The sequence below is a fragment of the Urtica dioica genome, chromosome 4 (assembly GCF_054948205.1).
Source record: "Urtica dioica subsp. dioica isolate 48M chromosome 4, U.dioica_male_clone48M_v1_H2, whole genome shotgun sequence".
In the NCBI taxonomy this organism is placed as follows: Eukaryota; Viridiplantae; Streptophyta; class Magnoliopsida; order Rosales; family Urticaceae; genus Urtica; species Urtica dioica.
In genome coordinates, this window is record NC_142759.1 from 17,111,694 (window position 1) to 17,126,614 (window position 14,921).

At 38.7% G+C, this 14,921-nt stretch overlaps 1 protein-coding gene across 1 annotated transcript; it reads right to left on the bottom strand.

The window, feature by feature from the left end:
- Positions 1-2,022: 2,022 nt before the first annotated feature.
- Positions 2,023-4,594, bottom strand: LOC149400915 (uncharacterized). The gene is made up of 8 exons (XM_089610547.1): positions 4,092-4,594; positions 3,534-4,000; positions 3,343-3,449; positions 3,138-3,256; positions 2,749-3,014; positions 2,405-2,672; positions 2,168-2,252; positions 2,023-2,100 (listed from the first exon to the last, which is right to left on the bottom strand). Exons 1-8 carry the CDS (start codon positions 4,592-4,594, stop codon positions 2,023-2,025), a joined length of 1,893 nt encoding a protein of 630 aa, XP_089466673.1.
- Positions 4,595-14,921: the final 10,327 nt, after the last annotated feature.

A 14,921-nucleotide genomic window follows, 5' to 3' on the forward strand; every position in this document is an offset into this window, starting at 1 on the left:
TTCATCAGTATATTTTGTATAATTTTTTTTATGTATTTTATGATCAAAATTACCGATACTATCAATAACATACATTATTTTGACTGTATGTTAGTTTTATATTTTCTTTATTAAATTATATTTCTTTTTCTCTTTGATATTTATTTCCCTCTTCACCTTATATGTGTCTCCATATTTCATTGGAAAGCGAACGCACGTCTTATTTACCAATGGAAGCCTAATCGATGTGCAAAATAAATTTTTTACATTTTCTTATTCGTTCATTATTTCTAAGGGTTTTTCTTAATTATACTATATCGTTTTTTTTTAGTTTTTTTTCAATCTCTTTTGTAAATCTTTTTTTTTTATGTATATTATTTTTTTTCTCCATCTCTCGTCAATATATTTTGTATAATTTTTTTTTTTATGTATTTTATAATCATATCGTTCAAAACTTGGACGGATTGAAGAAGGAGATAACAAGTTTTTTTTTTTTTTTGAAGATTTACAATAATAACCTATAATAGATGGCAAAATCGTAATATTTAATTGATATAAGTCCGTTGAGTATTTACCTTCTCTCTCTCTCAACACACAACATCCGCTAAAAAAAACTCACAACAATGGTGAATTGTTTTTTCCACCATTGACAAAAACTTGTATATACAAGTAAGGTTATTTTTCTTTATAAATATTTTTTCTTTTAATCCACATTTATTTAACAATCTAATGTTATGTAATATTCTTGTTACACTCTCTTTTTCAGTAGCAAGTTTTTAAATTTCTCCAAGACTCTTCTTAATATATTGCTTCACAGGTATGTAATTTTTTATAAACCTCATATGTATGTGCAATATTATAATACTTGTTATATATATATATGAATAAATTACTGGAATGCCCCCTGAACTATGACCCGAGTCCACAATTGCCCCCTCATTAAAAAAAGTGATCGTCTGTTTACCTATAATTTGGATTTTGTTTTGAAAACAGTCCTTCCGTCAAATTTTCTCTCATTCTGTTATGTTTTTGCTCGGTTTTTTTTGCCACGTGAGCTTATGTGACTCGAGAATAAAGATTTCAAAAACCCTAAATCCCCAAAACCAAAAAACAACATGAAACCTAAACCTATGAAACCCAGATCGACAAACACAAGGGAGACAAAATTGGAAGCTTCAAGCTCTGATTCATGGAGTAAGAGTCGGATTTCTGGGTTAGAAGAAGAAGAACGGTCCAAGGCAGAACTTCGAGGAACGCCGATATGCAGGTGCGAACTTGTTTGCGTGAGGCGTACATCTAAGACGAAGTTAAATCCAGGTCGTCGGTTTTTTGGATGTTCCTTATCAAGGTATGATTCGATATATTTACTGGTCTTCGATGAATTGATTCGTTGTCTTGCGCTGAAGATGTGTGGGGGGTTTTTGTATATTCAATCATTATACTCATTGTTTCAGGCAAATGAACACGACGGGTGTGGTTTTTTTCGATGGATTGACCCAGTAGATGAAGTGAACAAGGTGGTTAGGCAGAGAAATGAAATGGAACCAAATTATGTGGTTCAAGAGCAAGAAATTGGATCAGAAGTCTTTGCAAGCCAATTGAAGACTCTTAGTAGAGAAATTGAACAAATTGGACATGAAGTTAGGACAGTGAAGATGATGTTAATGTTCCTTATTGTTGTTCTAGCTGTTGTTGTTGTGTTTAAGTAAGGTAGAAGTTCTATTTCCAATCTTGTTATATGTATCAGTAGAGTATGGATGTATATGTATCAGTAGATGTGAAGACTATTGTTGTATGGCTTGATATGTAACAAGACAATTATTATATGTACAAGCACAAGTATTTCCATTTCCATTTCATATTTATGCAAAGTGAAGTTTGTTACAAAAGTGTAACCCAAAAATTAAGCACAACAATGCACTTAATATTACACCCCAAAATAATTATTGTACTTGTTCATCATCAGTTATAAGGACACAAAAAAAAAAGTTTGATTCATCACAAAAGTGGTGCTTCATGCTTCATGTGCCTTCTACACTTCTTTTACTTCTTGAACAGCTTCCTTGGAATGAGACCTTTGTTCTTGTTCGGGTTGTTGACAGTTTTGAATCTTGGACTTCGCTGAAACATAATAATCTTGTTAATGTCAGCAAACACATAATAATAGTGAATATACATAAGTTTTTACCCGAATTTGAGCTGCAGGTTGAGTAGGCTGTTGAGGTTCTGTTTGCTGAGTAGACTGGCTAGATCCTTTTTCCTTTCTGTTGTCTCTGCAGCACAAATAAGACATAAGCCTCCTAACTAGTTCAGATTCATAATACTCAGTTAAAAAATGCTAACCTTAGCCTCTTCTTGTCTCCTAAAACAAGTCTTCAAGTTGTGGCCAATCTCACCACAACCTGAACACTTTATGACCACATACTTTCTGGTCATCTTTGTTCCTCGTGGTGGGACCAACTCATCTAGCTCTAGTCTGCGCAAATTTTTAGGCCGTCCTGGAGCAGGTCTATTAGGTGGCATTCCCATAGGCTCTAAGTTTGTTTTTGGCCATTGTTCTTTGGTGTTGATGGGATGGAGTTGGTGTTCATATGTCTTCATGTATGTATCCTTTCTGTACCATCTACTAATATACTTCTCCACATCCTCCTGATTTTCCCAAATGGCTGCAATACCGTGTGCACATGGTATTCCTGACAAGTAAATACACATAGTACATATTAGTTTACAAATTTCATGTCTTCAAGTCAATACACATAGTAAACTCACCTGACAAGCCCCATCTTTTGCACGAGCATCTCCCAGCCCTGATATCCACAGCATACATGGACCCGTACATACTCTGTACTTGGAATTCACCTCCACCACACCAACGTGCATAATGTTTCCCACTTAAAAGCTTGTTTTTCTCAACAATTTCAGAAATCCTAGGTCCAAATTCACCATGCCATTTGGAAGCTGCTACTCTCTGCTTTGTGAGTCTTTGCAATATGTATAGCCTTATTCTCTCCAACATAAAGAGTATTGGACGCTGCCTAGCCAACATTATAGAATTAGTACCATTGAAGCTTTCACAGATATTGTTTAGTATCATATCACACTTTGGAAGTTCTCTGTAAAAGGCCTTTGCCCAATGACCAGGGTCTTTCTAAATCAACCACTCGTAGGCCTTCACATCTTCAGCCTCAATCTTAGCCATCTCTGCCCAGAAAATATCTTTTGAATATGCTTTTGCAGCAGCCATAAACTGAACTTTCAAGTACTGACTCTTGAATACCTTGACCAACAAGTATGACATGAATTCAGATAATAATTCAAAAGAAAGTACATGTATTATCAGATCAAATATTAGAAAGTACTGACCTTAGTGAAATTATTTTTCAAATGCCTAGCACAATGTCGGTGCTCAGCAGGTATTGCTCCCTCTTCCCACATGCCACTTAAGGCTTCCTTCAATCCTTTCTGCTTGTCTGTAATAAAGGTCCAGTGTAGACCATTATTGAGCTTTACATCCTCTCTCAAATAATTGAGAAACCAACTCCAGCTTGACTTGCCTTCTGACTCTACAACTGCGTATGCAATGGGGTACATGCCGTTGTTAGCATCAACCCCAATTGCAGTGAGCAATTGACCAGTGTGATGGCCCTTTATGTGACAACCATCCAGTCCTATCAATGGTCTACACCCTGCCAAGAAGCCATCTTTACATCCCTTGAAGCAGACATACATTCTCTTGAATAGTAACTGCCCTTCCGCTCCACGTTCTGTCTCAAACTCTACTGTGGATCCCGGGTTCGATCTCTTCAACTCAGCACCATAGTCCCACAATAACGCATACTGCTCCTTGTAAGTGCCCTCTATGATTTGAGTTGCGTGCTTCCTAGTCCGGTATGCCTTCTGCTTTGAGCATTTAAGGATGAGATCAGATTGTACCTTCTTCATGAAATTGGGACAAGACCATGAATCATTCTCTTGAAATGTTTGCATGTAGTTCTTCGACAGCCACTTATACGTTGCAAACCTGAGATCAAACAAGGAAATTATATAAAATAAGTCAAACAAATATGTTGTGGTCATACGTGTAAAAACAAGGAAAGTATATAAATTCATACGTGTTTTCGTTACTTCTTCCACAAGTATGCTGTGGACGATAAGTCTTGATCATAAAGGTATCACTTGAGTCGAAAAGTGATGCAAAACACGTCCATTTACACTTCTCATCCTTACACTCAGCCCTAACCATGTTCTTGTCATTCTTCTTGAACCAAATTTGTTTTCCACAGCGTATAGAGTACTCTTTCATAGCCTCTTTGAATGCCTTTCCATTGGGGAAAAGCATTCCCAATTTGAATGAATCTTGATTGATGTTTGCAGGTTGTTCTCGAAATTCTGGAAATTCTGGCAATTTCTTCTTTCTGTATCGAGTTCCCTTGCTATTCATCTTCGTCTCTTCTTCCTCACTAGATGAGCTGTCCCTTCTTCTCTTCATGGTCTCCTCACCATCATAGTCGCTATCACCGTCAACCACTTCATCATCACTTAAGATTTGTTTTCCTTTACCGAGTAAGCCACCTTCTACAACATTTCCATCTACAACGACCTCATCTTCACTCATTTCATAACCACTTTCTTGCTCTGCGTCGTCTTGGTCATTGTTGACCTCTTCTTCTTCTTCCTCATTGACCTCCACTTCAATTTCTTCTTCTTATTCCTCATTGGCCTCCACTTCAATTTCTTCTTCTTCCTCATTGACCTCCACTTCAATGTTTTCTTCTTCTTCCTCATTGACCTCCACTTCAATGTTTTCTTCTTCTTCCTCATTGACCTCTACTTCAATGTTTTCTCCTTGTTCATCATTGACCTCCACTGCAATATTTCCTTCTTGCTCCTCATTCACCACAACTTCATCATTTCCTACTTGCTCATCATTCACAGCCTCATTCAACTCATCATTCATAGCCACTTCATCAATTCCTACCGAATCCTCATTCCCAGCCTCATTCACACCCTCATTCATATCCTCATTCGCTTTTTCAGTGATAAGCAGAGGTGTAGGTAAACGAGGATGACCACACCAGATGTCAACACTCTTACTATTTTTTATGATTTCCCCAATAATCTGGCAAAGATCAATATCATGATGTACATACTCGACTTCATCACCCCCAACAGGTTTCAGATAGTAAACAACTCCTACTTCATACCCAAGGTCTTTCAAAACAGAATCCAACTCCACAATGCTCATTCTGTCTATGTCACAATGGTCTGCATAAGTGACAGTTCCATTTATGTACTTCCACCCACGATTACCAAACTCCATTTCCCCTCCGTGGTGTAAAACTGCTGTAAATTTACCAGACCCAGGAGCTGACAAAAATAAGGCAACACAATAGCTATTAATAATTGTTCACAATTGCTCAAAAGCTAAAAAACTGATTAAATACCCCAACAACATGACCAAACAAACTTCAAGAAGTAAATCGACAAGGATGGACCTATATGTACCCCATTTAAATAACATTAACATATTAAATACCCTACACCGACCAACAGAAATCAGAGTGCACATGTGGTCCCAAACACTAAATAACAGTGGTCTTACCCATTTCTTTAATAATCGAAGAAAAGAAGTTTCGAATGATTCTTTAAATAATGATTAAATAAACAAAAGACAAAACCTAAAACCTTACCATAATCTGGAAACGTTGGGGATATTTCTTTTTCCTTTGGTTTTTTGCTTTGCCTCCGACGCTTCGCCGGTGATTTACTCGATTTTCTTCTCGGCGCCATCTTCAGTGTTTAGGAAGTGCTTACTCGATTTCGTGATTTAGGGGTGGGTTTTCTTCAATTCGCGGGAAACCAAATCTACTGAAATTAAAAGAAGAATACGTTCAAAATAAAATAAAGAATTGAAATCCAAAATAAAATACCTAAACAGATCACTACATTTACTATATTACCCTCATAACATAACAGAATGAGAGAAAATTTGACGGAAGGACTGTTTTCAAAACAAAATCCAAATTATAGGTAAACAGATGATCACTTTTTTTAATGTGGGGGCAATTGTGGACTCGGGTCATAGTTCAGGGAGCATTCCAGTAATTTATTCTATATATATATATGTGTGTGTGTGTGTGTGTGTGTGTGTGTGTGTATATTATTTATATATATGTTTTTGTCTAGATAAGTTCATATAAATTAAGCTTTAATCATATACGGGTATAAAAGTTTTTTTAATATACAAATTTAATCATTGTCTTCTTTTTATATATATACCAAACAAACAAATGGATGGATAATAATCTTTCCTCTTATTATACCAATCAATATTTGAGAAAACTATAATTTACCAATTTCTTTTCCTTTCTTTTCCATCTTATTTAATCCATCCACCCATATGTTAGTAATGCATTTTTGAATGGTATTGCATGAGACTGTTTTATGGAACATTATGCAGGTTTTGTTGACAAGTCAAAATCATGGCATGTCTGCAGTCTTAAGAAGGCTTTGTATGGCCTTAAACAAGCTCCACGAGCCTGGTTTGAATAGCTTAAAAATGCACTTGAAAGCTTGCAATTCCAAGGCTCTACGTTTAACACCTCTTTGTTATATAAAGGTCAAGGAACAAATCTCATTCTACTCTTGGTGAATGTAGATGAAATCTTGATCACTAGTGGAAATCAAGATCTTCTCAAGCAAGTTATGTGTTCTCTGAACGATCAGTTTGCTCTGAAAGATCTAGGCCAAGGGAATTTCTTTTTAGGCTTTGAAGCTGTCAAGAGTGATGGGGGGGTATCACCTTGCTCAACGCAAATAAACTCTTGATCTGTTGTCGAAGACAAATATAACTTCTGCTCACTCCAGTCCAAGGCCTATGTGTCAAAGAAAAAAGCTATCTGCTGAAGGATACAATATCTTACTTTATCAAGGACCGATAGCCTATACAATGAACAAATTGAGTCAGTTTTTGCGGTCTCCTAGAACTGAGCATTGGAGAGCTTGTAAGAGAATTCTCAGGTATCTCAGAGGGTCACTTAAGCGTGGCATATCCTTTCAGCCAAGTGCATTTATAGGTATGCTTCTTGTGGAGTGTTACACTGACGTTGATTGGGCAAGTTCACTCATTGATACACGTTCAACAACTGGCTACTAATTGTTTCTCGGTGGATGCTTGGTGAATTGGTGCTCAAGGAAGCAGAAAGTTGTTGCTAGATCAAGTTGTGAAACATAATACAGGGCACTTGTAGAAGCTACAACTGATTTGGTTTGGCTACAAAGCTTGCTAAGCGAATTTGGAGTGAAGGATAAGAAGAACTCATGTGCAGCAATGTGGTGTGACAACATGGGAGCCATATCACTAGCATCAAATCCAGTGTTCCATATGCGAGGACAAATCATATGGAAATAGATGTGCATTTTTTGTGAGAAAGTGCTAGCCAAGGTCCTTGACATTCATTTTGTTCCCTCTGAAAGCCAATTAGCAGACATGTTCACCAAGGCACTTTCAATTATGAAGTTTCAAGATTTGTGCAGCAAGCTAACCTCTGTGATCACCGAAGTTTAGCTTTATGTTGCTGATGTGTAATAATATGTTATACTGTAATATGTAATGTTGAGTCTGCATAGATAGACGAATGAGAGTCTTGTCATGGCACTGTATAAATACTATGTATCGTAACATTCATTCGTTGAGATTTTAAATACAATTTTCATCTTCTTCCTCTCTCAACTCTATATACTAGAAGATATATATCATTCTACTTTATGTTGCATGGAATTCATATATAAAACCCAACGTATAGGACTTTATGTATATGTTGTATGTGGAGAGTGTATATATGATACAAGAGAGAGACACTGAAAGAGGAATTAAAGGCGAAGAAAGTGAAAAGGAAGACGAAGTTGATGATGCATATACATTATATATATGATTTGTTGACATGGCAAAATCAAATGTGAGATAAGAAAAAAATAAAAGAAGAAGAAAAAGATGATGGGATTAATAACTTATGCTTAAAAGCATTACATTAAACAAAAATCCTTTAAGGAGGAGATTTCGTATCATCTTCTCTCTTATTTTTTTTTCTTGATGGATGTTGTGTCACATTTGGCACAACTATTCGTTTTAGCATCGTGCTGTGTTCAATTTCTATATAAATTTTTTTTTGAGGGAAAAAGGTCTCCGACCTTAGATATCATTAGGCATTTCCGCCAACACTTGCTCTTGTAACTCAAGAGGAGGCAAAGAATTCCATATTACATCCAATTCAAAGGAAAGCGCCTTCTTGGCAAGATTGTGAGCTAAAACATTACAAGTGCGGGGAATGAAAACAACCTCACACCAACAAAAAACGCGAATCAAGTTAAAGATATCCACCAAAACAAGGCCCACATCAGTCGTCGGAGTCGATCTCTCTTTAATGAGTTTCACCACGTGCTCGCAGTCCGATTGAACCAACACCCTAGTGAATCCCCGACTCCAAGCTTCTTCTAAACCTCGCCGAATCGCCACCGCTTTCGAGATCAAAGGGCTATAGTACCGGTGGAGAGGGGCACTATGGGAGAGAAGGACAATTCCACAAGAGTTCCGGAATATACCTCCCACGCCGCAAGTCCCGCCGTTTCTCCCCACCACCGCGTCTACACTTATGGCCGTGATGTCCGGGGGGGGGGGGGGGGGGGGGGGGGGAGAGGAGGCCACCTGGACATTTTGGGAGGAGCCACCCGAACCATGCTCGGAAGATCCCACACCCGTCGAAAATCGCCGAGCAGCCCGATGGCGTCGTTGGTGAGATCGGGAGGAGAGCCCACCGGGGAAAAGTGTATCATTTTGTTCCGACGATTCCACACACCCCAAAGAACCACGGTAAAGAGCTCGAAATCCTGTAAAGGTAAAAGGGAGGTGAGGTGAATAAGAAAGTCAAGAGTCTCCCCGCCAAAATTGTTTTTGACCATCTTCCACCATCCGAGGCCTTTCCAAACGTTGATGCTCTCCCGACATTCCCACAAGGTGTGAAAAGTAGACTCCTTCCCTCTCGGGCACCGAGGACAAACCGGGTCGATCTTCATACCCCGTTTCGCGAGGTTCCCGAAAGTTGGAATCCAATCCTTAGCCACTCTCCAAAGGAACATACGAATCTTCGGTGGCACTCGAAGTTTCCAAACGAAATTCCACCAATCCTCCAACTCTCTGGGAGAAGAGGAGCCCGCAATACAACGGCCACTACTCGCTACCCGGTATCCGCTCCGCACCGAGTACTCTCCGTCACGGCTAAAATGCCAAATAATACGATCCGAAGTGGACGATCGAGCCTCCGGAATACGTAAAACCGCTTCCACATCATCTTCACAAAGCACATTCCGAAGCCGGTTAATATTCCAATAACCAAGGCCATCCTTAAGCTCCGAAACCTTCGTGTCATCGGGGATTCGGGAAGGGTCCCGAACGAAAAAATCCCCATCTCGAGGAATCCATCGGTCTCTCTTGGCATCTACCATTTCTCCCGTCCCGATCCTCCACCTTGAACCCCCTAGGATAACTTTCCGTCCCCAAAGAATACCATTCCAAATGCTAGACGCTTTGTAGGTCCAATTCGATTTGAGAACGCAAGAGTCGGGGAAGTAGCTCCCTTTGAGGACCCGAGAAGCAAGGGAGTCGGGAAAACGTAGAACACGCCACACGGTCTTCGCGAGGAGCGCTTGGTTGAACCACTCAAGATTCCGGAACCTCAAACCACCCTCGGCCTTGCACAAACAAAGTTTCTCCCAAGTCCCCCAATGAGTTTTCCTCTTTTCATCATCACTTCCCCACCAAAAGTTAGCCGCCAAACGGTGAAGTTCTCCAATGAGACCTTTGGGGAGCTTGAAGCAACACATGACATAGCTCGGGATGGCTTGGATAACCGCTTTAATAATCACCTCTTTCTCGGCCGCGGAGAAGAGGTTACTCTTCCAAGTTCGGATCTTGGCCCACACTCGATCTCGGATGTATTGGAACACTTCTTTCTTGCGTCGTCCCAACGTCATCAGAAGGCCCAAGTACCGATCGTGTCCTTCCGAGGACCGAACTCCAAGATGTCGTGCCAAGGCTTCTCCATCGGCTTTCCCGATGCTTTTCCTGAAACACACTTCGGACTTGTCATAGTTAATCACTTGGCCGGAAGCACGTTCAATTTCTATATAATATATATATATATATATATATATATATATATATATATATATTGATTATTTTTTTTTATAACTTTAATTATATTCTAATTTAACTGGATAATATATATAGGATAAAGTATCTATAAGATTCATTGCTCTTATTATATTGTTGACATTTAGAAAATGTCGTCTCACCGTCACCTTATTTAAAAGAATATAAATGTATTATGTATTATATGTAAAACCTCTGGCCTAGGCGTAACCATGAATAATAGCTAAATAATTGAAAATAACACATAATATATTTACAATTTTTTATGATATGTACGATTCAGAATGTTAATTTTTTTTTTTTCCTTAATTTTTTCTCATCTTCCTTGGCCCTTGTATAGAACAAAAAAACAGGAGCCAAATATCTGGGTCAACAGCCAAGATAATTGGAAGAAAAAAAAAAGTGTAGCAAATGGAAAAGGGACTAATGTAAAAGGAAATTAAAAATATTTAAAAGTAAGATGTAGGATTTATGATGGAAAACGACAGTGAAAATGAGAAGCAACTGGCGAAAGCGACAGATGTCCAAGTCAGGCTAGCAACTGGGCCCAAATTCATGTCAGCCCAAATTCTATTAGAATGGCTCCTTTTTTTAAGTTGGGGAAATTACCCGAACCACGCATTTTTACAAACGGTTTTTCTACAATTTCTAACCTCTCGTTCTCAGTGTGAAAATATATATATTTTTAGCTTTTTCTATAAATTAAATCGTATTTAAGTGTTTGTTAAATTTTTTTTTTTTAAAGTTCCAGTAAATATATAGCCAGCCATGTGAAAGATTGAATTTTGTCATTTAGCCAACATTTTATAAATTTTTAGTAAATGATCACGAAATATTATTTACAAGCTCATACTGACGTAAATACCTTATAAAATTTGCACAAATTAACGCGAAACTCAAGGGCGAATCTGAAAATTAGAAACTATCCAAAAAATGCCATATTGCTATTATGGCTATTTACTTGAAATTTACAAAAGTTTGACTACTTAACAAATTTTTTAGTTTAGATGGTTTAATCAGTTATAAATTTATTTTTTAAAAGTTGAAAAGTGTTTTTCAATGTTTAACTACAAATCTAAAAACTATATTTTGAAACTTTTTTGTAGTAATTTTTGCTTTTAGGTTATACTTTCTCTTTCTTAACTTTTTTATTCTCTTACTTTAACTTTTAATTCTAATTATCTTTATATTCTTTTATCAAATAAGTTTTTTTAATGTCACCAAAATGTATAATTTATCAATATTATTATTATTATTAATTCCATTTTATATAAATAATTATTAACTACAAATTAATATTAAAACACACTACTACAAAACTAGGATTCTACAACGCTTAAAAACAGTTGTAGAATGATTCTACAACGCTTATCAAGCGTTGTAGAATCCTGCGTTGTAGAAGTTTCTACAACGCTTAAAAATCCGTTGTAGAATCCAAGAGCTTTCTACAACGCTTAATTATCCGTTGTAGAAACTAAGCTTCTACAACAGATATTTAAGCGTTGTAGAAGCTTCTACAACGGTATGAATCCATTGTGTAATTTTCAAAAAATTTCAAACACCTCGCCGTGGCGAAGTATAATTCCCGCCGCGGCGAGATATTCTACAACGGATATTTATATCCGTTGTAGAATCATGTCGCCGCGGCGGGAATTCTACTTCGCCGCGGCGATGTATGTTCTGCGCCGCGGCGACAACATTCTACAACGGATTTCATTCCGTTGTAGAATCCTGTCGCCGCGGCTAAAATTATACTTCGCCGCGGCGAGATGTTAGCCGCGGCGACGTATGTTCTGCGCCGCGGCGAGGGGTTTCTACAACGGATAGACATCCGTTGTAGAAGGTTTCTGATTATTTTTTTAAAAACCCGCCGCGGCGACGTTTCGTCATGCTAGTAAGAAGTAATTATATAATAAATTAAAAAATAATTGCAACATTTGGAATAACTAAAAGAAAAAATGAATCTAACATTTTCTTGATCAAGCTTTCGATATCCATTTCGGCCCGTTCGAGATTTGTACACACTTTTTCCGATATTTGATTTCCCATGTTCCGATGTTTGTTTGAACATTTCGGTTCGTCTATACTCAAGAAATGCTATCCAATCTTCTTCGGTGATACTTGTATAGAATTTCAAAATACAAGCCGGTCTCTTTAAGGCGATTGGTTCGTTGATGATGTCTTTGAGTAGATCGTTGTATATCTCATGACGAAATAACCTTGCCGCTTCTCCGACTCTCATAAGGCAATCGTGTTTTTGTTCGATAGGAATCGTAAATCCTTCTTGCATTTCGTTCCGAATCCGTTCTTTAATTTGGACGTTCTCTTTACATCTCCAATCACGCATCGAAAGTGGAACGTGTTCTCTTGCTAACACGCCAAAGTAACTCGATAACTCATCACCCTCTTTACCCATTGGTTGCCCTTTATCATCAAATTGTACCGGGATTTTTTTACCAAGTGTTTTAGCCTTATTAACCCGACCCATAAGAGTGTTTCTTCGTTTTCCTTGTTCATCGGAGTTTTGCGCTAGTTGTCTTCTAATTTTTCTTTTACCACTACCGCTAGAAGTAGTAGTAGTGGACGACAAGGAATCTAATATACAAAATTCAAAACATAATCTCAATTTCTAACTCAAATCCAATCCGATTTCAACTCAAATAGAATTTAAAATCAATATCAAACTCAAATACAACGAATTCAAATCCAATATACTAAAATCCAATACAAATTCTTCCTAACTTCAAATAAATACCAAATTCTAACTAAATAATAACATAAATCAAATTAAATTCAAAACATAATCTCAATTTCTAACTCAAATCCAATCCGATTCCAACTCAAATACAACTTCAAATCAATATCAAACTCAAATACAACGAATTCAAATCCAATATACTAAAATCCAATACAAATTCTTTCTAACTTCAAATAAATACCAAATTCTAACTAAATAATAACATAAATCAAATTAAATTCAAAACAAGTTAGGAAATAACATACCAGGTGGAGGCGAGGACGTGGCGAGCGAGAGGCGAGGTGCAGCAGGGTGGGGGCGAGGTGGAGCGGGGCGGGGGCGAGGTGGAGGCGGGGCGGGGGAGAGGTGGAGGCGGGGCAGGGGCGAGGTGGAGGCGAGGCGGGGTCAAGGTGAGGTGGAGGCTGGGCGGGGTCAAGGCGGAGAGGGGTCGAGGCAAGGTGGAATGAGGGTGAGGACCGGAGAGAGAGGGGCGGGGAAAAGAGAGGGTGAGGGCCGGAGAGAGAGGGGCGGCGAGAAGAGATGGTGATGGCCGGAGAGAGAGCGACGGCGAGAAGAGAGAGAGGGGCAGAGAGAGAGGGACGGCGAGAAAGAGGAGCGGAGAGAGAAGAAGAAGAATGGAGAAGTAGAAGAATGAAAGAATGAAAAAAACGCTTAAGTCTTAAAAAATAGGCGGGAATTTAAAAAAAAAATGAAATTTTTTTGTTTTAAAAGGCTTCTACAACGCTTAGCAAAACGTTGTAGAAACCTCGCCGCGGCAAAGTGTAATTCCCGTGGCGGCGAGATGTTTCTACAACGTTTATAATAAGCGTTGTAGAAGTCTCACCGCGGCGACGAGTAAAACACGCCGCGGCGAGACAAACCCAGAAAAGTTAAGCCGCGGCGAGAAATATTACTAGCCGCGGCGAGAACAGACTCCTAAACCTAAACGTCCGCGCCGCGGCGACGTCTATATCTCGCCGCGGCGAGATGATTCTACAACGCTTGACAATGCGTTGTAGAATCTTCTCGCCGCGGCGTTGAGTATTTCCCGCCGCGGCGAACGTTGTACACTGCCGCGGCGAGGATATAATTTCAAATATGCACACTCTCGGTAAGTTTCCCGCCGCGGCGAATATACCCCGCCGCGGCGATAACATAATTTCAAATAAGCATCCTCTCGGTAAGTTTTCCGCCGCGGCGAAGTGTATTTCCCACCGCGGCGAAGTTTGTACATCGCCGCGGCGGGTGCTTACTGTTGGGACGTCGCCGCGGCTAAGTGTTTTTTTTGCCGCGGCGAGAACTTTCTACAACGCATGAAAAAGCGTTGTAGAAAGGCCTCGCCGCGGCGAAGTCGTATTCGCGCCGCGGCGAAAAACACGAGGCTGATGATATATATTCTCATTTCTCTTTTTTTTTTCACTTAGAACTCTCATAACCTCCATCGAAAAAGATTTCCAGCACCTTTTTGACTAATTCTACTGCGTCCTCGTTTACAAGTCTCATCTACACATCCAAATCTAGTAAGTTCTTCTTTAATTTGCTCCAAATGTGGTTCTCTTGATAGTTTACTAATTAGAATGAGTTATTTTTTTATATATAATTAGGGTTTTCTATGAAGATGAGAAAGTGGATGTGGGAGAATAGATTAAACGAGATATATCGTAAAGGTGTAGATGAGTTTTGTGATTTTGCTAGAGAGAACATGGTAGATGTGAAATCTATGCGTTGTCCTTGTATTCAATGTGGAAATCCTAGACATCTTTCGATTGATGTCGTTCGGACCCATTTGTTTGTATATGGAATAATGACCTCGTATCAAAGATGGTACTACCATGGTGAGGTTTTTCATTCTACGGTAAACGAGGATAACAATGATGTTGAAGATGATATTGATGATATGTGCGGAATGATGAACGATTTGGAGGATGATTTTGTTGAGCGACTGGAATTGTTTGAGTCCATGATGAATGATGCGGAGACACCATTATATGAAGGGTG